The sequence below is a fragment of the Leptopilina heterotoma genome, unplaced genomic scaffold, assembly GCF_015476425.1.
Source record: "Leptopilina heterotoma isolate Lh14 unplaced genomic scaffold, ASM1547642v1 Lhet_19, whole genome shotgun sequence".
NCBI lineage: Eukaryota > Metazoa > Arthropoda > Insecta > Hymenoptera > Figitidae > Leptopilina > Leptopilina heterotoma.
Window position 1 is genome coordinate 2,334,227 of NW_025110908.1, and position 25,888 is coordinate 2,360,114.

The 25,888-nt window shown below is 27.5% G+C and overlaps 2 protein-coding genes across 2 annotated transcripts; both read right to left on the reverse strand.

Moving 5' to 3' along the window:
* Nucleotides 1–147: 147 nt before the first annotated feature.
* On the reverse strand, nt 148–11,605 carry LOC122500594 (nose resistant to fluoxetine protein 6-like). The gene is made up of 13 exons (XM_043609602.1): nt 11,499–11,605; nt 4,253–4,354; nt 3,630–3,877; nt 3,346–3,557; nt 3,011–3,272; nt 2,679–2,839; nt 2,431–2,599; nt 2,130–2,326; nt 1,622–1,760; nt 1,334–1,526; nt 1,116–1,258; nt 895–1,028; nt 148–794 (listed from the first exon to the last, which is right to left on the reverse strand). Coding segments are annotated over exons 2-13 (1,890 nt in total). The 5' UTR covers nt 4,254–4,354; nt 11,499–11,605; the 3' UTR covers nt 148–763.
* Nucleotides 11,606–12,850: 1,245 nt separating this feature from the next.
* LOC122500630 (nose resistant to fluoxetine protein 6-like) lies at nt 12,851–25,551 on the reverse strand. Its single transcript, XM_043609641.1, has 20 exons — nt 25,484–25,551; nt 22,665–22,942; nt 21,914–22,161; nt 21,630–21,841; nt 21,170–21,431; nt 20,819–20,979; nt 20,508–20,676; nt 20,217–20,413; nt 19,872–20,010; nt 19,550–19,742; nt 19,329–19,471; nt 18,939–19,072; nt 17,099–17,259; nt 16,626–16,780; nt 16,237–16,457; nt 15,760–15,892; nt 15,174–15,334; nt 14,928–15,096; nt 14,593–14,789; nt 12,851–12,998 (listed from the first exon to the last, which is right to left on the reverse strand). Coding segments are annotated over exons 2-20 (3,204 nt in total). The 5' UTR covers nt 22,666–22,942; nt 25,484–25,551.
* Nucleotides 25,552–25,888: the final 337 nt, after the last annotated feature.

Sequence of the window (25,888 nt, forward strand, 5' to 3'; positions counted from 1 at the left end):
AATTTTATTCTTAATTTCTTTATTAAAATAAATGAGATGACACTTGAGGAAGTAATATATTTTTTCTAAAATGTAATTTATGGAATTTTTTAAAATTTATTTCTTAATTTTATCGATAGGTATTATAATAAAAAAGTAACATTTATAATTAATACTTATTTCCTTGACAATTGTGTCAATAAAAAAAATTGTAATTATCATTCGAATCAAATTATAATTAACAATTGTTAATTCTACAATTGTTAATTATAACTAATTACCGACGATCAATGTATTACCATATGATTGAATTTCTAAACCGTTGAGTCGATAAAGTCACTCAGTCAACTTTCCTGAATTCTTGAAATTTTAGAATCATTAGTAGTCGAAGTGTGTTTCATTAAGACGCTTCAATTTATTTTTAAAAATTACTCAATAACTAAAGACGGACAATTCACATTGAAACTTCTCAAAATAATTTTCTGTTATTTTTTCTCTAAGTAGTAATAGTGAGTTTTAGCCAGACTTTCTAAATTTTTTAAGTAGTAAATGACAGTATTTGTCAGGCAGAATTTTTAAGAATTTTTCTATTTGTTACAAGAGATAGTTTCCTGCAGTTACAAATTTACAAATTTTTCGATTAGTAGCAAAAGTCAGATTTAGTCTGTACAAATGTGATTTTTGTACAAAACTATTTTTGGCTACTGGAATTTTTTATTTTCGGACTAAAATAAATGTTTCAGTATCAAACGGACCTCAAAAAATTTTTCTATTCTTGCTGATGTTATTTGGTCTTTTTTTGAGTATCAGTTGATCTGAAAAGAAGAATTTGTTAAGAGCAGTAGAATGTAGAGTTTATTAAAAATTTTTAATGTTTAATAAAAATGAATGCCTAATGTGAAATCAATTACTTACAGTATTCGTGTCTGATATTTTGTGTACCTCTCCAATAAAATATGAATAAAATTTTTTATTGGAAATTCTATTACGATTGCGATGAAAAATGCGAGGCCCACTGAGTAGATCCAATCTGATAGTACACTTTTAAACTGTAAAAAATTGTTATTGTTTATTTTATTTTCAATTATTATTATTATTATTATTTCTTTATTAGCTTCTCTGGTGTGAAAACTTACTAAATTGTAGAAAGAAAAAGTATTCGTAGTTTTTGCTGTCCCAAATTCATAATGATAAATTAATAAGTGACTTAAATAAACTGTGTAAGAGATTCGAGAAAGAGGTTGCAGCCATCTTGCTGATAAAATATTGTAAAAGACATCTAAACAGAAATAATAATTTTAGTCATTTATTAATAATTTTAGTTATTTAATGATTTATTATGTTCGAAGATTACCTAAACCTTCTCCTATTGTTAATAATAGAGGGATAGCACATGTACTAATCGCAAAAATTGGTCTGTGCAGACTTGCGAACAAAGCTTTCTCAAAACTAGTTGTTTTCCAACTTGGATGTACGAAATAGGTTCCACTCCATATTGTACTTAATATAACGATAACTGAAATAATAAATAAAATTTTTGACCATGCCTAGAAAATTAAAAAGACGAAATTAAAATTAATTAAAGCAAAAAAATAAATGAAGTTATTGAATTGAGTTATTAAATAATAATTATTGAATTTACCTTTGAAAGTCGCCAATTAATTTTTTTATAATCATACAGAAAAACTCCGAAAATTAATCCAATGATATAAGGTGTCGAACGCACATGAGTTTTAACGTAATAATTCAGAAAATAATCATTTTCTTCTATTTTTCTAGCGCTATAAAAAATATAATTCATATTCATTAATAATAATTAAAGATAATAATTTTTTAATAATTAATAATTATTAAAGAAAATTAAATATAGGTGTCAAATTAAACTTTTTTTGAAACTCAATTTTTGCAGAGAAAAAAGCTTTACCTGGAACAAATTTTACTATATTAGCGAAATTTTTTGTTACTTCAGCTAAGACTTTCTTTAGTCCAGAGAAATTTATCACTAATAGAGGTAAAACTTTTTTCCTTGTGAATATTAATATTTTTTGAAAGTGTTTTCATCAGGATTTTGATTGACAAGAATTGTAATAAACAGCCCCCCAACTATTATAATTTTTACATATTAAAAAAATGCTATTGCAATTACTTACATGGTAACTGATTTAAAAATTGGATCTGAATCATTTTTGTATGTAAAGTAAAAAGTTATCACTATTGAACAGATTAGAGCACAATTAATAAATATGTAACCAATTTTTCGTGGCATTTTATAAAATATTCTTATTAATAATACTCCAATTATGTAACATTGAAAATCGATCGCTAAATACCAAGACTGAATAACGCACTAAACAAAAATAATCATAAGGTTATTATTTAAGTGATATAGAAATACTTTTCATTAGTACTCTTTTAATCTGTATCAGTAAAATTTAAACTGTATGTTGCTACCTTATTATTTCCGCCAAAATAGTTATTGATGAAAAATAAATTTGTCCACCAATAAGAAGAACAAGAATTTCTAGTGAATCCCATAATTGATTCCCAGAAAGGTCCAGAACCTAATCGATAAAAAATCGTCGCGTATCCGAATGTTATAAACATATAGAGTGGCAACAATCTGTGAAAACATTAATTATTAAAATTAGATAGTTGATGTAAATGTAAGAATGTAATTTTGTAAGAATTATGTAATGTACCTCACTATTCGTTTGAATACCAGAATAAAAAAATTAAAACTTTTACTCTCATTCCAGTAACTTAATAAGGAGAAGGACAGTAAAAGTCCTCCTAATCCGAAGAATCCATCTATAACCAAAGTAGAATTGTGTAGTAGTCCGAAAATTATTTTAGATGCAACCTGCAGAATTATTAATGTAATATAGCATTACTCTTTGTGTAACAAACAACTTTTTGAAAAACATTTTTGCAAAAGATCTTTAAGCTTAGATCATCTAAGAAATTATGTCTCTGTTATAGATTAAATTACTCAAAGATAATTTTTCTTTACATATGATTTTATCAGTAATACCCATTCAATATATAGTCCTGAAATAGTTCCCGTATAAATATATTGTAATTGCCTGTGACCAATAACTGTAATTGCTGATAAAAGAACTCGAAAAAAGTGGATAGAATCAAATCCTTTATGTTGATAATTCACCCTAAAAATCTCGTTAAAATTTCTACAAGCTGAAAAGCAGAGAAGCAGAGAGGACTCTTTGTTTTGGTCAGAATTTACATCGATGACAGTGCCGATTATGACCATTGCCAACAATGATAGAAATGTAACACTGAAAATTAAGAAAGTATTTAATTCGTTTTTTTAACTAAATTTATTTTAATAATGGAAGAAGAATATCTTACCAGAAAATTAAATCATAAATAGAAAATAGTGGAAGTTCTTTAGAACAGTACATAGGCAAAATTGATGCTTGGACTTTAACATTATAATTTTTGCCAAATTCGTCCAAAGGTTCTTTAAGTGCCATCACAATATCTTCTGGTTGACATTCCGCAGGGAAACATAATGCCATTTGCAAAAAGTACCTTTGCCATCGTCGAAAATCGCCCTTTTCCTTGAATTCAAAATTTTTATGCTAACATCTCTTGAACGAAAAAGAATTTTCCAAAAACAATTAATTATTTACCCGAATTGCTTCCCAAGCAGAATCCTGCGGATCGAAAAATATTTCGTATTCACCAGTGAAATTCGTTGATTCATTTTTTTCTTTAAACTTCACATCCACCAGACAATATCTACTGTGAATTTCCTCAATTTTTCCATCTTTTTCATCTGTTATTTTAGTTTGAATTCGCTTACACTGGTCATAGCTTCCCAAATGCCGTGTGAAACCATTGAACACACCATAGGGATATTTAGAGGATGCATCAAACACTGTAAATCAGTGAAAATTTCACTTTTATTAAGTCAGTGAGTGACTTTTCTTCTATAAATCAGTAGAAATGATTTACATACTTATTCGGACAATTTTAATTTTTAAATTTTTAATGAAAATACCAAATTCAGTAATATTAAAAGCTTTAAATGAATAAACAATTTTTTTTTAGAAATTTTGTTTCTTGGATCTTTTTTGTCCCGAAAACGATTTTTTAACCATACTGTATAGTAGTTAACAAAACTATTTTTAATTCAAAAACAATAATGTTGGTGTTCAATATATAGAATATTACTCGTAAAAACATATAATCACAAGAATTTTGCTAGATATTATAATGAGAGAACATAAAGTATGTTAAAATAAGTACTCACTTTCAGTAGCCCATAAGGTACCGTTTTTTAAATGCTTCAGATACAATTGTAATTGTTTTTTACAAGAACCTTCGGGAATTGAATTCGAAGTTGCAACTATAACTGGCAATAAAGGTACATTATTTTAAAAACCAAGGAGATTTTTCACCTTTTTCACTTCTTTCACTAATTACATTTCTTTTTGAATTTTTATCAATTTGCAAATCTTGATCGAAATTTGATATTTCTTTTGTTTGCAAAACTTGTGAATTTAAAGCAAAAAACACAAAAATAACACAAGTTCTGACAGAAAACATAATTTCTTGTTGCTTTTGAAATTAGGAATTATACTAAATTTCGAATAATTGTAAATTGCAAATAAATTAGAATTAAATAAATTAGAACCAAATAAATTAGAATTAAATAAATTGGAACTAAATAAATTAGAATTAAATAAATTAGAACTAAATAAATGAGAACTAAATTAATTAGAACCAACTAAAGTTAGTTCATAAAACTATAGCACTTTGTAAAATTAAAGACATGTTTTCCGTCATAGCACACGGAGAGAAGATTCTATTCTGGAAAATATTATTATTAATGTCTTTATCAGGTATTCGAGGTCGTAATGTTTTTATTTAAGAAAAAGACACTTTGCACAGAGTTTATTTAATAATATATGCAAAACACAATATTTCTAATTACTTACTGCTCTAGTCTATAATAAAAAAAATTAATTTCCTTACAAGAATCCACTTATTATTTCTTCTTTATTAATGTAAAAATTTTTTAAATGCGAAAAAAGTTGGTTGAATACAAATGTTCTCTATTGATATGAAAAAAAGTATAAATAATCAATGGTTTCCTTGAACGTCGATTCATGATCAAGATCAATTCATTTTATATCGTGATAAATATAATGAAAAATAATTGAATTTGAGCATTTTTATTACCAGTTTGTAATTTTTTTTCGATTCTAATGATAGAAGCTGATTTTTAAGACATTATAATTATTTGTGCGTGTGACTTTAGTAGAATTATATTTAAAATTATAATTATAATTAGGATTATGTTTAAAAAGTTCTTTTTAGTAAATAAATGTTTATAAATAAGAGATATTTTCCGGCAAACTAAAATAGTCCATTTTTATATACAGAAATGTAAGAATTACAACCCGTGCAGAAATTTTGGTATGGCGCCGATCAGGCCCTGATAGGGGTAAATATGGCCCTGATCAGGCAATCCGATCCGTGCCACACCTGGGACGAAACGCCTAACCTGATCAGGGCCAGATAGAATGATCCCTAGTAGGGCCCTGATCTGGCCCTGATTTGATTTTTTTAAATATTCATTTCTAAAAGTATCAAATTATTTATGCATTTTAATAACAGAAAAAGGTTTTATTTTAAATATTAGTTTAAATATTTATTAATTTTAAACAAACCTACTATGAAAATTAAAACTACAAAAATTAAACCTACTATGAATAGAAAAACTATTAAAACCTATTATAAATAATAATAAAAATGAATTATTAATTAATAAGTAATAATTAATAGTAATTAATTTATTTGTTAAAACATTACAAATAATAATTATTCTGTATTTATTTTTCTTGCATTTATTTAAAAAAAAATACTTTTTGAGTTTATTCAACTTTTTTTTTACTAATTTTAACAAACCAAGTTTTTGATTAATTTATTACTATTAACTATTACTAGGGGAATGTAGTCAAGGTTGGCCTACTGTCTAGGTAGGCCACTCGCGTTTTTTTGTCAAGTTCACTAGCGCCACCTACGCGCATTTTTGTCGAAGCTTGTCTTAGTGAAACCTAACTTTTTGTTCAATTACATTTTCGGAAAATCGAAAATTGTGTTTTCTGTGACGTCGGTACAAAAAAAGCTCAAAAAAAGTTTTGTGCATAATGTGAAAAACCATTAATAAAAGATAAAAAACAAATTGAATCGTCAAGGCAAGTATGCAGAAAATTTGTGGGACTCATGGTTGAAAGGAAAACAAAGTAAAAAATCGAATCCCGAAACGTATTTCTTTATGGTTACAACAATTCGGTAATGTTACTTACTGTCAAGGTCGGCCACTATGTGTTTAAAATGCGCAAAGTTGAGGACGAGCTACTTCATTTGCAAAAACTGCAATTCTATATAACTCATAATATAATTGATCATCTTATTAATATTTTTATTTAATTTTATTAATATTTTAGTGCAAAACTTTTTTTTATTTATATTTATTTTTTATATTGTTTATTGTTATTATTTTGTTATTTCATTAAGTTACAAACTGTAAACAATAAAGAATCAATTTTCCGTAACTCCAAACATGTTATTTTATTTTTTAAAGATTAATGCCCTTTGAATTTTAAACATGGCCGACCTTGACTGTAATGGCCAACCTGGACTACAAATTTTTTTTTTTTTAAATCTTTATAACTTTTTCATTTTTAAACCTGTCAATTTACTTTGTACAGAAAAAGTGTTCCTATTTAACAGGACTTTCCAACCATATACTTCAATTGTCCAAATTCATTTTTAAAAAAAAGTTATAAACAAAAGTCAAAAAGGTGGCCGACCTAGACTATGTTCCCCTATAATTAATAAATTATTATTATTTCTTAAATCTACATTTCGCTTTACATTATTAACATACATTGTACACAAAAACACTTAAAAAACTAAGACGGAAAAATATCGCACGCACTGGGAATCGAACCCTAGACCTCGAGGACGCAAGTCGAATACACTAACCGCACAGCCACGCAAGCTTGGAAGTTATTTGACTCAAACTACCATTTGAATGTTGGGACTGTATTATTTAATAATAAATTAATATATTTAACCCTTTAACGCCCAGTGGTACATACGCTGTACCACAAATGCATTAAAGTCATCATAACTTTGAAACTAATACATATTACTACAAATTTTAAATTCTTAGCTCTAGTAAAACTCTTCCAGCAGATAATTAAAAAAAACAAAAGTAAAAAAATAATAATAAATAATTAAAATAATAATAAATAAAAAAAGTGTCAAGATACATTTTCTCCTATGACGGACAAAAAAATTTTAAAAAATTAATCAGATTCGTTTAAAACTTGTTACTCGGGGGTTTTTGGAGTCGCTGATTACAAATATGAAGTCAAAATTGCAAAATTCAAAATGGCGGATCCAATATGGCGGACGAAAAAATAAAAAATAATGGGATTTGTATGAAACTTGTCACTCGGGGGTTCTTGGGGTCGCTGATTACGAATATGAAGTGAAAATTGCAAAATTCAAAATGGCGGATCCAATATGGCGGACAAAAAAAAATAAAAATAATGGGATTTATATGAAACTTGTCACTCGGGTGTTTTTGGGGTCGCTGATTACGAATATGAAGTCAAAATTGCAAAATTTAATTTGGCGGATCCAATATGGAGGACAAAAAAATAATGGGAGATATATGAAACTTGTCACTCGGGGGTTTTTGGGGTCGCTTATTACGAATATGAAGTCAAAATTGCAAAATTCAAAATGGCGGATACAATATGAAAGACAAAAAAATAACAAATTAATGGGATTGACATTAAATTTGATGCTTTGGGTTTTTGGGGTTTCTGAGGTTAAAATGTTAAGAATCATAATGGTGGATTTAATAGAGCGAATTATGTTTAATAAAAGTAAGATATTTAATCCATTTGTGAAAGGAAACCTGGAACGCTTGACTCGAACGAAAAAGAACAAATGAAAATCAGCTGGCCAATCAATAAAAACAATTGACAACCCTGGAGCGCATGACTTGAATGAAAAAGAACAAATGATAGTCAGCTGGTAACAATATTCAAGTAAATCCTATTTAATTTTTAATTCTCGTCCGCCATTTTGGATCCGCCATTTTGAATTTTGCAATTTTGACTTCATATTCGCAATCAGCGACCCCAAAAACCCCCGAGTAACAAGTTTCATATAAATCCCATTATTTTTTATTTTTTTTATCAGCCATATTGGATCCGCCATTTTAAATTTTGCAATTTCGACTTCATATTCGTAATCAGCGACCCCAAAAACCCCCGAGTGACAAGTTTCATATAAGTCTTATTAATTTTTAATTTTTTCGTCCGCTATATTGGATCCGCCATTTTAAATTTTGCAATTTCGACTTCATATTCGTAATCAGCGACCCCAAAAACCCCCGAGTGACAAGTTTCATATAAATCCCATTATTTTTTATTTTTTCGTCCGCCATATTGGATCCGCCATTTTGAATTTTGCAATTTTGACTTCAGATTCGTAATCAGCGACCCCAAAAACCATTATATACCAAGTGTGGTTGAAATCGAATCGGTGGAAATAATTCGGGCTTTAAAGGGTTAAAGTTATACTCTTAATAATTTTAATAATAATAATAATAATAATAATAATAATAATAATAACAAAATATTGTGATTTGAAATTATTTATAAAAAAAATTTTCTGTATCCCTTTGCCGAAAGTGCTGTCTTCCCGGTCTGATTTGGCTCCGGGAATAGCGACTTTTGTGGCCGGCTCGACAGACCCAACGAGCGCTCTGATTGGTTACAAGAATTTCAACACACGTACATGTTAGCATAGCAACCACACAGACTTTGCAAAAGTCGGGCGGGCAACTTATTGAGCTATTTTATTATTCAAACAATAATTATTTAACGTACTTTCGGCTGGGGATACAGAAAAATTGTATACGACACACGGCCAGAAATTTGGATACCCTAGCGATGAGCGTGATATATAAAGCTTCGGCTTCGCCTCGGCCTTATATATCACGCCGGCCAGGAAGTCCAACTTTTTGGCCTAGTATCGTAATATACTATTGCTTACAAGAATCCACTTATTATTTCCTCTTTATTAATGTAAAAAATTTTTAAATGCGAAAAAAGTTGGTTGAATACAAATGTTCTTTATTAATATAAAATAAAGTATATAAATAATCAATGGTTTCCTTGAACGTCGATTCATGATCAAGATCAATTAATTTTATATCATAATAAGTATATTATGAAAAATTATTGAATTTGAGCATTTTTATTACCAGTTTGTAAATTTTTTTCGATTCTAATCATAGAGGCTGATTTTTAAGACCATTGTCTTGATTGATTATAATTATTTGCGTGCTTGTGACTTTAGCAGAATTATATTTAAAATTATGATTATAATTAGGATTATGTTTAAAAAGTTATTTTTACTGAATAAATGTTTATAAATAAGAGACATTTTCCGGCAAACTAAAATAGTCCATTTTCATAAACAGAAATGTAAGAATTACAATTATACGTTAAATAACAATAATCCATTTTTGCGGTTTTATGATTTTTTGAGTTTACTCCGTAAATGGAAAAATTTTTTCCCCCTGTTCATATTCATAACTGAATAAATAACTTTTTATACGTAAATTATTAATATCTATATTTTTCATTTTTTTTTTTCGATATAAAAAAATGGTTTCAGAATTGTTAACTTGTGATGTAGTTTTAGGTCTCGGACTGAATATTTAGAAAAAAAATTCTATTACCCAGGCGGAAATTTCCAACCGGCGCGGATCCTAGCCCGTACTGACGCCGGTGTAACTGTACTGGCTCGGAACCGCCTGCCAACCGAATGTGAACGGGCATTCTACCGAATAGTGACTAGGCCAGGAGCGCGCTGGCAACCGGCTCGGAACTGGCATTCTACCGCCCGCTGACCGGCCGGGAGAAGCCGTTCCGTGTATAATTCAACCGGCTGGGACCTGGCACTCTACCGACCGTGGATTTTCCATTTAATAGCCAGCCGAGCGCTGGCATTCTACCAACTGACAACCGGATCGGATCCAAATGATAATTTCAACAAATATCAATAAAAAAATAATAATTAATTGCAAAAGATAAATACTGATGACAATTCATTGACAGTTCACTTTACACATTTTTTTTATTTTTTTATATACTTAAACGCAATTTTTTATTACATACACATTTGAAAAATCCTAACGCTTGGAGGTACGAACCTACGCCTAACCGAATATTTACGCACCGAAATCTCGCACGCTAACCACTATGCTACGCTCGCATGGGACTCTCAAATCTTAAATACTCTCAAGTGTCACAAGCTGAAATAAAACTTGTCGAATACGCGTCAATGCTACAGCTATATTTTTATTATTATATAATATATTAAATAATTGTATCTCAATATAATAATATTGAACATAATAATATTAATAATTTTAATTAATATCACAATAATAATAAATTTATTATTATTGAGATATTATTAATTAACATTAATATTATTGAGAATTAATAATAAATTATTAACATGAATATTAATATTTATTAATATTTATTAATATTAATAATTTATTATTAATTCTCAATAATATTAATTAATAATATCTCAATAATAATAAATTTATATTAATAGTATAAATTTATTTATAATAATTATAAACTATAAGTGCACAACAAATTTTTTTAATTGTTTAATTTTGAAAAAACTCTTAATAAATAATTACTTAATATTTTGATTAAATTCATTTATTAATTAATCATTATTTTCTAAAATAATGCAATTAATTATTGTAATAATTATTTAGTTATGACACATTTATTAAAAATAAATTTATAATGTGATTTATAATGTGACAATAAATGACGACATCCGCAGTCGGATCCGGCCCAGCACCGAGCCAGTACAGACTTAACATATCCGTCATTCTTCCGACGCCGCAGAAGAATAAGATCCGCCGGCGGAAGAAATCCAGTACCGAGCCGGTACTGACAATAGTGGGAAGACGGATCCGACAGTCGGAGCATAATCTGTACCGCGCCGGTTGCTTTTTCAGATCCGAATCGGTACAGACCGTCGGTACTTGCGGTCTGTACGGGCGCGGATCCCAGCCGGTTGTAAATTCCGACATTCGTCCGACTTTTCCGCCTGGGTATGAGACATAAAACATTCGTAATAGTTACAAAGTGTCTCACATTACTTATTCACAAATAATAAGTACATTTTCTGTTTGAAGAAAAGCATTATAACATTGCATTAAATGCACATTTTTTTAACAAAATAAAATAAAATTTGAAATATGTCATTATTTGAACAGAAAATTATTACTTTACAAAATTATTCAATTAATTTAAATTTAATGAATAAATAATTTTTTAATTTAATTCTTATAATTGATAAAATTACTTTTTTTTAAATTAAAATGCTATGTTTATAAAAAATTTACCGACGATCAATATATTTACCTACGAATCAATTACCATGTGATTGAATTTCTAAACTGTTGAGTCGATAAAGTCACTTAGACAACTTTCCTGAATTCTTGAAATTTTAGAATCAGTATAGCAAATGAAGTGTTTTCTTAAGATATTTCAATCGGCTTCTAAACAGGTCTCAATAATAAGTGATGACAAACGGTTCATATTTAAAGCAACCTTCACAAATTTCTTTTTTTTGCACTTGGTAGCAAACATTAATTTCCGGAAGTCAACCACAGATTTTTGTCATTTCCTTACAAAAGTAGGAGTAGTATGTTTCCTACATTTGTTTGAAACGGACCTCAAAAATTTTTTTGGTGTTACTCGTTCTTTTTATGAATGTCAGTTGTCCTGAAAAGAAGATTTTTATTAACAGTAATAGAATGTAGATCATATTAAAAAAATTATTAAGTACTTAATGTGAAATTAATTACTTACAGTTTTGTGTACCGGTTCAATAAAATATTTATACAATTTTTTACTGGAAACTCTATGACAATTGTGATGAATAATCCGAGGCCCACTGAGTAAACCCAATCTGCTGTGAAATATTTAAACTGCAAAAAAAACGTTTACTTTACAAGGTAGCTCTCTCAATGGTTTGTGTACTACATGAATTTAATATTTATGTACGAAATGCTCGGACTTAGTACAAATGTACTCGCCCTTGTCCGACTTTTTCCAACTAAATCCCTTTTTTAAAAATTAAAATCCGCTTTTTATCTAGTATTACATGAAAAAAATCATTGTGGTCCCTATTATATGAAAGCAGTAAAAGTTACATTACTCGTTTCTTCGGTGTGAAAACTTACTGAATTATAGAAAGAAAAAGTAGACGTAGTTTTTGCTGTCCCAAATTCATAATGGTAAATTAATAAGTGACTTAAATAAACTGAGTAAGTGATTCGAGAAAGAGGTTGCAGCCATCTTGCTGATAAAATATTATAATGACTTTCTAAACAGAAATATAATAATTTTTGTTATCTAATTACTCTGTTAAAAATTATTAAAAAATAATTTATTTATTTACCTAAACCATTTCCTATTGTCAATAATAGAGGAATAGCACATAAACAGAAAGCAAAAATCGGTCTGTGCAGACTTGCGTACAAAGCCCTCTGAAAATTAGTTGTTTTCCAATTTGGATCTATGAAAAATGTTCCACTCCAAGTTGTAATTAAAATTAGAATAATTGAAATAGTAAATAAAATTTTTGACCATGTCTAAAAAATTAAAAAGACCAAGATAAAATTAATTAGAGTATTAAACTATTAACATTGAACTATTATCGGAGACTATTATTAATTAATTAATTACATTTATTTACATAATTACAATCATTATTTTACCTCCGAAAGTCGCCAGTTAACTTTTTTATAATCATACATGAGAATTCCGAAAATTAATCCAATAATATAAGTTGACGAACGTACATGAGTTTTAACGTAATAATTGATAAAATAATCACTATCTTCTATTCTTCTTTGACTGTAAAAGAATATCATTCGTACACGGAGAAAAATAAATAGTAATAATTATACTATTTTCGATGAAAAATTACTACTTTTAAGTAGTAATTTTGAAACTGCTCGAAAAATAGTAACTTTTGCTTCGTATTCAAACGATTTTTACTTTTTTGAAAAAGTATAATTTACTTCAAGGAATCTAAATTTTATTAAAAGCCGAGTAATATTTAAAATGTCCCGAGCAATTAATACTCTGAGCGAAGCAACTTTTATTACGAATCAGAGCAATTATTACTATTTCGGTAAAGATTTTTACTCGTAAAAGTAGTAATCCGTACCCACACAATGACGCGCCTCACACCGACGGGCGAAACGAATGCCGGCGCGCCTGCGCGTCTGTCCACGCCGTGACGAAAAAAAATGCTGGTGTAGAGAGCTGTATTGTCTCGTTTTATTTTAATAAATTAAAATAAAATAATCAGTGCGTTCAAAAAATATGTTTTCAAGTAATTAACAATCTGCATGTGTATTATTATTCATTATTCATAAGTTTTACTTTTTTTTCACATTCTTACTTACAATTAACAACTTAACATATCGGAAAATCTTAACATCTATACAGTTTCGAACCCTACCTAACTTATATCTAACGCAACCTAAAATCGCACGCATTTATACTAAGCCTCTCGGCTACGCAATCGCTATGGAGAAAATTTCATGTTACCCGCATATATCTCTTTTCGATAAAGTGAATCATACATTATATTTATTTAGATAAGTTACTGAATTAAAATATAAACATTTATAATAATAATAATAATAAACAGTATTATTAATTTAAAATTACTTATTTTAATTATTAAATTATTAGATTATAATGTTAATGATTTCATTTATTTATATAATTTTTATTAATTAATTAGAAATTCATTAAAAATTAATTAACTAATTATTAAGTGATTATACATGAATTGCATACTTTGGAAATTGATAAATAATTAAAATGCATATAGGAATTAATGATTGCACCACTGATATAAACAAAATTGTCCAAATAACTGAACCGTGCTACACGTGCTTCTTGCAACCTAGAAATGTTGGATCACTTTGACGTCAGGTTACGGTCGCTGCGCATGACAGTAGTGACGTGATCACACACATAGGTGTGTAACAGTAGTGGTACGGATTACTACTTTTACGAGTAAAAAGTTTGTTCTGCAATAGTAAAAGTTGCTTCTTGCAGAAGCAATCTTTATTTTCCGCAGTATTAATTATTAGAATTTCTACAAGTAATATTTACAACATATCGAATGTAAAAAGTAATACAAAATTTAATAAAATTTACAATGACGATGTAAAAATTAAAATTCTTAAAGCAATTTTTAAACGTGACTACTGTAATAATTACTATTAGTAATTTTTACTACCAGAAATAGTAATTTGTACTTCATGCGAAGTACATTTTACTATGAATAGTAATTTTTAATATAAAAGTAGAATTATTACTATTCTATAGGAACTTTTACTAGAAATTCAGCACCATTTTTCTCCGTGTATTAATTAATTATTATAACTTTTAAATTATTAAGAAATCGCTAGGTATTGTAATTACTTACGCTGAAATTGATTTAAAAATTGGATCCGAATCATTTTTGTATGTAAAGTAAAAAGTTATCACAATTGAACAGATTAGAGCACAATTAATAAATATGTAACCAATTTTTCGTGGCATTTTATAAAATGCTCTTATTAATAATAATCCAATTATGTAACATTGGACATCAATCGCTAAATACCAAGACTGAATAACGCACTGAACAAAAATAATCATAAAGTAATTAATTAATTAATTAATTAATAATTAATTAAATGATACAAAAAATGGAGAAATTTCTTTTCATTAAGTACTCTCTTAATCTGTAACAGTAAAATTTTAACTGTGTGTTACTACCTTATTATTTCCGCCAAAATAATTATTGATAAAAAATAAATTTGTCCACCAATAAGAAGAACAGGAATTTCTAGTGAATCCCATAATTGATTCCCAAAATGGTCCAGAACCTAATCTGTAAAAAATCGTCGCATACCCGAGTGTTACAAACATATAGAGTGGCAACAATCTGAAAAAATTAATTATTAAAATTAGATATTTGATGTAAATGTAAGAATGTAATTTTGTAAGAATTATTTAATGTACCTTACTATTCGTTTGAATACCAGAATGAAGAAATTAAAATTTTTACTCTCATTCCAATAACTTAATAAGGAGAAGGACAGTAAAAGTCCTCCTAATCCAAAGAATCCATCTATAATCAAAGCCGCATTTTGCAGAATTCCGAAAGCTTTTTGACTTCCAGCCTACAGAATCATTAAAGTAATATAGTCACTTCTTTATTCAGCAAATAACTTTGAAAAACATCTTTATAATTATCTTTATCTTTTTTTATCTTTATAACATCTTTTATTTTTTTTTATCTTTTTTTTATTTTATACTTAAAAAAATTATAATGTGTCCCTTATATCGATGGTTTAGAAGAAAAACCTGCTAAATCACATTCTTATGATTTTTGGCCCCATATCTAAAAGTTTTATAAATAAAGAAAACTTCCAAGCAATAATAATTTGTTTATTATAAAAATAACTTTGTAGGTTGAAGTTTTATTATTTATGATATAAAACAAATCATTTCATAGCCCAGGTTTACATTCTGAACCATCGATAAAAATTAAATCAATCAATGATAATTTTTCTTGTATATAATTATGATTTTATCAGTATAATACCCATTCAAAATATAATGCTGAAATAGTCCCAGTATAAATATATTGAAATTGTCTGTGGCCAAGAATTGTAATTGCTGATAAAAGAACTCGAAAAAAGTGGATAGAATCAAATCCTTTATGTTGATAATTCACCCTGAAAATCTCGTTAAAGTTTCTACGGGCTGAAAAGCAGAGAAGCAAAGAGGATTCTTTGTTTTGGTCAGAATTTACATCAATCACAGTGACGATTATGACCGCAGTTAGCAGTGATAAAAAAATAAAACTGTAAAAAGAGTTTCAATTAGGTGCTTTTATTTTGTTAATAGTTTATTTATTTTTTTATTTTGTTAATAATTGTTATTAGTTTTAATTATTAATGTAAAATACCATTTCATTAAAATATATCATTAGCATTACCTTAAGTGGAAATTAAACATTAACAAAATATAATTTAAAAAACTTTAATTTTTATTTAATAATAGAAGTAGAATGTCTTACCAGAAAAGCATATCATAGGTCGAAAATTCTGGAACTTCTTTAGAAGTTAGAGAACAGTACATAGGCAAAATTGATGCTTGGACTTTAATATTATAATTTTTGCCAAATTCGTCTAAAGGTTCTTTAAGTGCCATCACAATATCTTCTGGTTGACATTCCGAAGGGAAACATAATGCCATTTGCAAAAAGTACCTTTGCCATCGTCGAAAATCGCCCTTTTCCTTAAATTAAAATTTTTATTTATTCTAATATCTTGCAAACGAAAAAGAATTTTCCAAAAACAATTAATTATTTACCCGAATTGCTTCCCAAGCAGAATTTTGCGGATCGAAAAATATTTCGTATTCACCAGTGAAATTCGTTGGTTCATTTTTTTCTTTAAACTTCACATCCACCAGACAATATCTACTGTGAATTTCCTCAATTTTTCCATCTTTTTCATCTGTTATTTTAGTTTGAATTCGTTCGCACTGGTCATAACTTCCCAAATGCCGTGTGAAACCATTGAACACACCATAGGGATATTTTGAAGATGCATCAAACACTGCAAATCAGTGAAAATTATATTAGGTGTGTGAATAAAAAACTTACTTTTTCTACTTTTCAGTTCCTTAGAATTTATTAGGAAGTAAGCGTAAAATATAAAAATGAGTTCAAAAACTTTAGGCAAAATGCTGAGAGCATAAAATTTAGGTCATTTTAAGACTCAAATTACATAAACTCTGTGCTTTAAGTTGCAAAACATTAAAAGGTATAACGTTGAATATGTAAAATCACTAAGGAAAACAAAAAATTGTTTTTTCGGAGAATTGAATTAATTGTTTAATCGGAAAATAGAATATATGTTAAAATAAGTACTCACTTTCAGTGGCCCATAAAGTACCATTTTTTAAATGCTTGAGATACAACAGTAGTTGTTTTTTACAAGAACCTTCGGGAATTGAATTCGAAGTTGCCACTATTATTGGCAACAAAGGAACATTCAAAAACCAAGAAGATTTTTCACCACTTTTACTTTTTTCACTAATTACATTTCTCTTCAAATATTTATCAATTTGCAAATCTTTATCGAAATTTGATATATCTTTTGTTTGCAAAACTTGGGAATTTAAAGCAAAAAACACAAAAATAACACACGTTCTAAAAGAAAACATAATTTCTTGTCCTCCTCAAAGGGATATATACTAAAAGGATACAAGGGTGAAGGGATATACTAAACTTGTAGTAATTTTAGAGTACAAATAAATTAGAACCAACTGAAACTAATTCATAGAACTATTATACTTTGTAAAATTAATTACATGTTTTCCGTCATTACACGCGCAGCCAAGATTCTACTCTGTCAATAAATTATTATTATTGTAAATGCTTTAATCAATTATGCAAAGTCGTCATATGTTTTTATTTAAGAAAAACAATGTTGCATAGAGTTTATTTAATGATATATGCAAAAGACAATTTCTAGTAAAAAAAAGACAATTTCTAATTACTTTGTTCTCCAGTCTATAATAAAAAATTGATTTGTTAACAAGAATCCACTTTTTATTTCCACTTTTATTAATGTAAAAATTTGATAAATAAAAAAAAAAGTTGGTTGAATGCAATTACAGTCGAACCTGGATAAGAGAGAACTGGATAAGCGAGAAACCTCTATAAGTGAGAGTTATTTGCTGGTCCCGTGACTTAGACTTCTGTAGTTAAGAAACTGGATAAGCGAGAAACCTCTATAAGCGAGAGAAAATTGCCGGTCCCTTGAACTCTCGCTTCTCCAGGTTCGACTGTATATACTTTACTGATGAAAAAAACTATAATTAATCATAGGCTTCCTGGATTGTCGATTAATGATCAAGATCAATTCATTTTATATCCTAACTTATTTTCTTTTGATTCTAATCATAGAGGCTGATTTTTAAAACAATGATTATAACAATTTATGCCTGTACTTTTAGTAGAACTATATTTAAAATTATTTGAAAAGTTCTTTTTGCTAAATAAATGTTTATAAAGAAATTTTTTCGGGCGAACTAGAATAGTCCATTTTTATATATACAGTCGAACCTGGATAAGAGAGAACTGGATAAGCGAGAAACCTCTATAAGTGAGAGTTATTTGCTGGTCCCGTGACTTAGACTTCTGTAGTTAAGAAACTGGATAAGCGAGAAACCTCTATAAGCGAGAGAAAATTGCCGGTCCCTTGAACTCTCGCTTCTCCAGGTTCGACTGTATATAGAAATGTAAGAATTACAATAATTATACGCTAAATTACAATATTGAATTGCAATTTAGCAATATTGAATTGTAATTACAACTTCAACCTTTTATTGCTATTTTATGATTTTTTGAAAAACGGAAAAATGTTTTTCCATCCTGTTCAGATTCATAACTGAATAAATAACTTTTTATACGTAATTATTCGTACATTTTTCATTTCTTTTGATATGAAAAAAAGGGTTTTAGTACATTTTAAATGTTCTAATGAAATAAAAAATTCTACTATGTGTGATAAAAGGTTCGTAATAGTTGCAAAGTGTCAAAAAAAAAATCTTTCTATTCTTGCTGATATTATTCGGTCTTTTTTTGAGTATCAGTTGATCTGAAAAGAAGATTTTGTTAAGAACAGTTAAACAGTATAATGTACAACTTATTAAAAAAAATTTAATGTTTAATAAAAATGAATGATTAATGTTACATTCACAACTTACAGTATTCGTTTCTGACAATTTGTGTACGTCTCGAACAAAATATTTATACAATTTTTTACTGGAAACTCTAGTATGAATGCGTAGAATAGTCCGATGGCTATTGCGCAAGTCCAATCCGCTACGAAATATTTTAACTGTAAAAAAACATTCAGAAATAGTAAATGTTATTCTGGAAATAATAATTTTTAATAGAACATTTTCTGTATTACAGGATAAGTTAAACAACACATGTTCCTGTCGAGTTGTTTGTTTCGTAAGTAAACATATTTTGAAATATTTATAATTATGTAAATCCTAAGTATAATGTTTAAAATTTGTCCAAATTCGCTTGAAACTCAGTGAAAAATATTCCAAACAAAATTTAATTATTCTATCATTGTGAAAACTTACTACATTGTAAAATGAAAAAGTAAACGTAGTTTTTGTTGTCCCAAATTCATAATGGTACATTAAGAAGTGACCTAAACAAATTGAATAATTGATTCGAGAAAGAGGCTGTAACCATCTTGCTGATAAAATATTGTACACAGTATCTAAACAGAAAGGTAATAATTTTAGTCATTTAATAATTAATTTTCTTAAGAAAAATTATTAAAAATTCTTTAAATAACCTAATCCTTCTCCTATTGTCAATAATAGAGGGATAGTACAGAAACAGAAAGAAAAAATTGGTCTGTGCAGGCTTGCGTATAAAGCTTTCTCCAAAGCTGTTGTTTTCCAATTTGGATTCATGAAGTATGTTCCACTCCATATTGCAGTTAACATAACGATGATTGAAATAACAAATATAATTCTTGACCATGCCTAAAATATATGAGAACAAGTTAAAATTAACTGGAGCAATCAAGCAGTATTAGCATTGAACTATTATTAATCACATTTTTTTATATCACTAGCTAAAATATTTATTTATATTACAATCATTGAATTTACCTCTGAAAGTTTCCAATTCGCTTTTTTGTAATCATACATAAAAACTCCGAATATTAATCCAATAATATAAGCTGACGAACGGAAATGTGTTTTATCATAGTAATTCAAAAAATAATCACTATCTTCTATTCTTCTTTGACTACAAAAATTATAATTCCTATTCATTAATTATTATTAAACAATATTAAATTATTGAGCATTATTTATCAAATTAATAGAAACTCCATTCTTGAATATCAATATTTTTGGAAAGTTTGTTGATAAAGATTTTGATTGACAAGAACTATAATGAATCAACTATTATAATTTTTACATTGTTACGAAAACGTTTTTTTATTTACTTACGCAGACAGTTTTTTAAAAATTGGATCTGAATCATTTTTGTATGTAAAGTAAAACGTTATGACAATTGAAAAAATTAAAGCACAATTAATAAATATGTAACCAATTTTTCGTGGCATTTTATGAAATGCTCTAATTAATAATAATCCAATTATGTAACACTGGAAATCGATCGCTAAATACCAGGACTGCACCACACACTGAAGAAAAATTATCATAATGGTTATTATTTAAATGATAAGAAGTTAATTATTGATTCATATGCAGTGAAAATGTCACTAATTTTGTATTAACCTTATTATTGCCGCCAAAATAATTATTGATAAAAAGTAAACTTGTCCACCAATAAGAAGAACAAGAATTTCTATAATATCCCATAATTGATTCCCAAAATGGTCCAGAACCTAATCTGTAAAAAATCGTCGCATATCCAAGAGCCATAAACGCAAGGACTGGCCATAATCTGTGAAAAAATTAATTATTAGGTAAAATTAGATAATTAATGTAATTTTATGATTATTGATTTATTTAATTCTATTCGATCGAAGTTCCACTGTATTTTATTCATTGAGATAAACATTTTTTGTAAGAATTACATAATGTACCTCAGTATTCGTTTTAATAACAGAAAAAAGAAATTAAAATTTTTTTCTTCATTCCAATAAACCAGTAAAGAGAAGGACAGTAAAATTCCTGCTAATCCGAAAAATCCATCCATAATCAAAGAAGCATTGTGCAGTAGGCCGAAAATAGTTTTAGATAAAAGCTGCAAAATTATTGTTATAATTGTCTCTTTGTGTAGCAAATAAGATTTTTTAAAAACATCTTTACAAAAGATTTTTAATTTCTATCATAACAAGGATTTAGAGTGTAAATCAGCTAAAATTATATTTTCAAATATTAATATTATCCAAAATGCAATTTTTTTTAATTATCTATGATTTTATCAGTAATACCCATTCAATATATAGTCCTGAAATAGTTCCCGCATAAATGTATTGAAACTGTCTATGACCAAGAATTACAATTGCTAACAAAACAACTCGAAAAAAGTGGATAGAATCAAATCCTTTATGTTGATAATTCACCCTGAAAATCTCGTTAAAATTTCTACGGGCAGAAAAGCAGAGAAGCAGAGAGGTCTCTTTGTTTTGGTCTGAATTTACGTCCATCCAAGTGGCGATTATGACCATACTTACCAGTGATAGAAAAATAAAACTGAAAATTAAAGAGGAATTTAAATTATAAGTTTATATTTTGTTAATTTATACCTACTATTAATTTTAATTATTTAAAATAATAATGTTTCATTAAAAGGTGTTAATACCATTAACTTAAGTAAAAATGTAGCATTAATAAAATATAATTAAAATAAATATTTCATTTGTTTTAAATAGAGGAAGTAAAATATCTTACCAGAAAATTAAATCATAAATAGAAAATAGTGGAAGTTCTTTAGAACAGTACATAGGTAAAATTGATGCTTTGACTTTAATATTATAATTTTTGCCAAATTCATCTAAGGGATCTTTAAGTGCCACCACAATATCTTCTGGTTGACATTCCGCAGGGAAACATAATGCCATTTGCAAAAAGTACCTTTGCCATCGTCGAAAATCGCCCTTTTCCTTGAATTCAAAATTTTTATGCTAACATCTCTTGAACGAAAAAGAATTTTCCAAAAACAATTAATTATTTACCCGAATTGCTTCCCAAGCAGAATCCTGCGGATCGAAAAATATTTCGTATTCACCAGTGAAATTCGTTGGTTCATTTTTTTCTTTAAACTTCACATCCACCAGACAATATCTACTGTGAATCTCCTCAATTTTTCCATCTTTTTCATCTATTATTTTAGTTTGAATTCGTTCGCACTGGTCATAGCTTCCCAAATGCCGTGTGAAACCATTGAACACGCCATAGGGATATTTTGAAGATGCATCAAACACTGTAAATCAGTAAAAATTTTACTTTTATTAATTCAGTGAGTGACTTTTCTTCTATAAATCAGTGGAAATGATTTAAACTTTTATTCCGCCATTTTAAATATTAATAAAAATATATTTTCATTAAAAATACTGAATGGTATACCATTATGTAATTTCAAAAGATTTAAATATGAATAAACAAATTTTTTTTATAAATTTTGTTTCTTGGATCTTTTTTGTCCCGAAAAGGATTTTTTAACCATACTGTATAGTGGTTAACAAAACAACTTTGAATTCAAAAACAAAAATTTTGACGTTCAATATATAGAAAATTACTCGTAAAAACATACAGTAAGAAAAGCTACATGTCAGTCATAGGGAAACATGCATTTTGCATAAGTCTACCTCACTTCCACTCATGGGCTATGACTGACATGGTAGTTTTTCTTAATGTATAATCACAAGAATATTTTGCGAGATATTATAATGAGAGAATATAAAATATGTTAAAATAAGTACTTACTTTCAGTTGCCCATAAAGTACCATTTTTTAAATGCTTGAGATACAGTTGTAGTTGCTTTTTACAAGAACCTTCAGGAATTGAATTCGAAGTTGCAACTATAACTGGCAATAAAGGTACATTTAAAAACCAAGGAGATTTTTCACCTTTTTCACTTTCTTCACTAATTACATTTCTTTTTGAATTTTTATCAATTTGCAAATCTTGATCGAAATTTGATATTTCTTTTGCATGCAAAACTTGGGAATTTAAAGCAAAAAACACAAAAATAACACAAGTTCTGACAGAAAACATAATTTTTTGTTCCTTCCCGTGCAGAAATTTTGACCGGGGCCATGGCACTTTGCCCGATCTGGCCGCCCTGTCGGGACCCGGTCGGGGCCATGGGATTTCCCCCGATCTTTTCGCTACCCAGGTAGAATTCCAATACTGACTGCATTTTATTATATTAAAGCTTGTTATTTGATTATTAAAGAATGGGGAGTATTTACTTCAATATTAATGATTATTATTAATATTTTTGTAGTAAATAAACTTTTATGAGTGTCATTAAAAATGTAAATAGTTATTAGAATTGCTTTTATTGGACTAAGTTTTTAAAAAAAATATTTTTCTTATTTTCTTTCATTAATTTAGACAGACTATCTTATTTAAATTAATAATTATTTATAATTATTATTATTGTTAATAATTATTTAAACCTATACTTTATGTAACATTATTAAGAATTATACACAAAACACTTAAAACTAAGACGGAAAAATATCGCACGCACGGGGGACCGAACCCTAGACCTCGAGGACGCAAGTCGAATACACATACCGCATAGCCACGCAAGCTTGGAAGCGACCTCGCTTAAACTTCCTTTTGAATCATGGGACCGTTATATACAGTGTTATCATAATAAATTGACTGTATCATATTTATTTATAGAAAAATTATTAAAAATGTATGTTATATATATATATATATATATATATATATATATATATATATATATATATATATATATATATAAATTAATATGTTTATCATAATAATATGGTAAAAATTGTTAATTTAATTATTTATTCTATATTATTTATAATTTAACTATTTTTTAAAATAATAAAAATTTTTTCATTATTAATAATTCACAATAATACTAAAAATTATTAATTAATAATAATTTATTTTTTTGCCTTAAACATGGAATTTCAATTTAAGTGTGAAAAACAATTAAGAGTTTTTAAGAGTTATAAATGTCAAAAATAATATGTTAATATTATAACCACAAAAAAATTTAACATTTTAGGCAATATTTTTGGTTATCACCATGATAACATCGACAAATGGTTCACCTTCGACAATTGGTGCGTTTGTCCTATTGTTTTAAATTAAAGGAGAATAAATTCTTAAGACATCCCTCGAGGACAATTTTTGAGTTTTTAATTGTTTATAATTTTTATTTTCAAATTTCAATCAAAGTTAACAAATTAACACAATTTTTTAAAAACGGACGTTTATTTTCTTATTCCGTTACTGCACATGCTCTAAATCAGTTCAAATTAATCCAATATTACCAGCAGACAATTAAAAACCCATAAAGTAATATATTTCAATTGTCATAAACAACATTAATTAACAAATAGTTAACTTATGATCCTGTCCAACAGAAAATTTTTGTTGCAAATTTTCTTTTTTACTTAGGTTCTTTTAAAGAATATATGTCTTTTTTGCTTATAATATAACTTATTTAAATATTTAATATTATATATCCGTGGTCTTTTAACATTATCTAAATAAAAAAGTAAACGTGAAAAAAAAATTTTTGGTGGAAAGGAACAAAAATTAACTATTTGTTAATTAATATTATTTGTAACCATTTAAATAAGTTATTTTTTAAACAAAAAGGACACATATTTTTAAAATGAACTTAAATTAAAAAGTAGACGTGAAAAAAAATTTTTTTGGTGGACAGGAGCATAAGTTACATAACTATTTGTTATTTAATATATTGTTTATAACAATTTAAATAAGTTATTTTTTAATCAAAAAGGACAAATATTCTTTAAATAGACTTAAATTAAAAAGAAAATGTGAAAAAAAAATTTTTAGTGGAATAGGAATCAATGTTAACTATTTGTTAATTAATATTGTTTATAACAATTTAAATAAGTTATTTTATAATCAAAAAGGGCAAATATTCTTTAAATGAACTTAAATTAAAAAGAAAAGGTAAAAAAAACATTTTTTAGTGGAAAGAAATCAAAGTTAACTATTTGTTAATTAATATTGTTTATAACAATTGATATAAATTACTTTCTGTTTTATTAATTGTGTGGTGGTCATATTGTATTAATTTGAACTGATTCAGATCATATGCAGCAACGGAATAAGAAAATAAGCCTCCTTTTTTGAAAAACTGTATTAATTTGTTAACTTTGATTGAAAATAAAAATTATAAACAATTAAGAACTAAAAAATTGACCTTAAGGGATGTCTTAAGAATTTATTCACCTTTAATTTAAAATAAAGAATACTGAAACCGGTTAAGAATTGTAGGCTGTAGACAGATTTGAACAGTAAATTGTAAAAAAAATCCCATTGTGCGCTGTTTGTAGATCCTTGGGCAAACCCGGCCTGGTCCTGGTCGGGGCCACGAAGTCGGGGCCAGATCATGAAATCCCGACCGGGGCCAGGGCGGTAATCGGGAACAAAAGTGGCGATTTCTGCACGGGTTGTGAAATTAGGAAATATACTAAATTTGGAATAATTGTAAATTTCAATTAAATTATAATTAAATAAATTAGAACTAAAATCTAAATGAATTGGAACCAACTTTAATTAGTTCACAAGACTATTGCACTTTGTAAAACTAAAGACAGCTTTTCCGTCATTACACTCAAAGACGAGATTCAACTCTGGCAATAAGTTATAATATTAATGCCTTTATCAATGATGTAAAGTCATAATGTTTTTATTTAAGAAAAAAATTTTGCAGAGAGTTTATATTAATAATATATGCAGAAGACAATTTCTAATTTCTTAGTTACTACTTTAGTCTACATAAATAGAAAAAATTTATGTGTTTACAAGAATCTAAATTTTATTTCCTTTTTATAAACGTAAAAATTTGTTCACTGTGAAAAAAGTAGCTTAATGCAAATAATCTCCATTGATAAAAAAATACTGTAAATAGCTATTGGTTTTCTTGATTGCTGACTCTTAATTAAGATCAATACTT

Bases quoted from the DNA above. Each gene is read 5' to 3' on its own strand.
- LOC122500594 (XM_043609602.1), bottom strand. The intron at 1,761-2,129 runs GTAAGTAATTGC...TATTTTTTATAG, and splicing joins ATTTTTAAATCAGTTACCAT to CGCTAGAAAAATAGAAGAAA. The intron at 795-894 runs GTAAGTAATTGA...TCTTCTTTTCAG, and splicing joins AAATATCAGACACGAATACT to ATCAACTGATACTCAAAAAA.
- LOC122500630 (XM_043609641.1), bottom strand. The intron at 19,472-19,549 runs GTTATTTAAAGA...CTTTCTGTTTAG, and splicing joins GACAATAGGAGAAGGATTAG to ATACTGTGTACAATATTTTA. The intron at 15,097-15,173 runs GTACATTAAATA...TAATTTTTTCAG, and splicing joins GTATTCAAACGAATAGTAAG to ATTGTTGCCACTCTATATGT.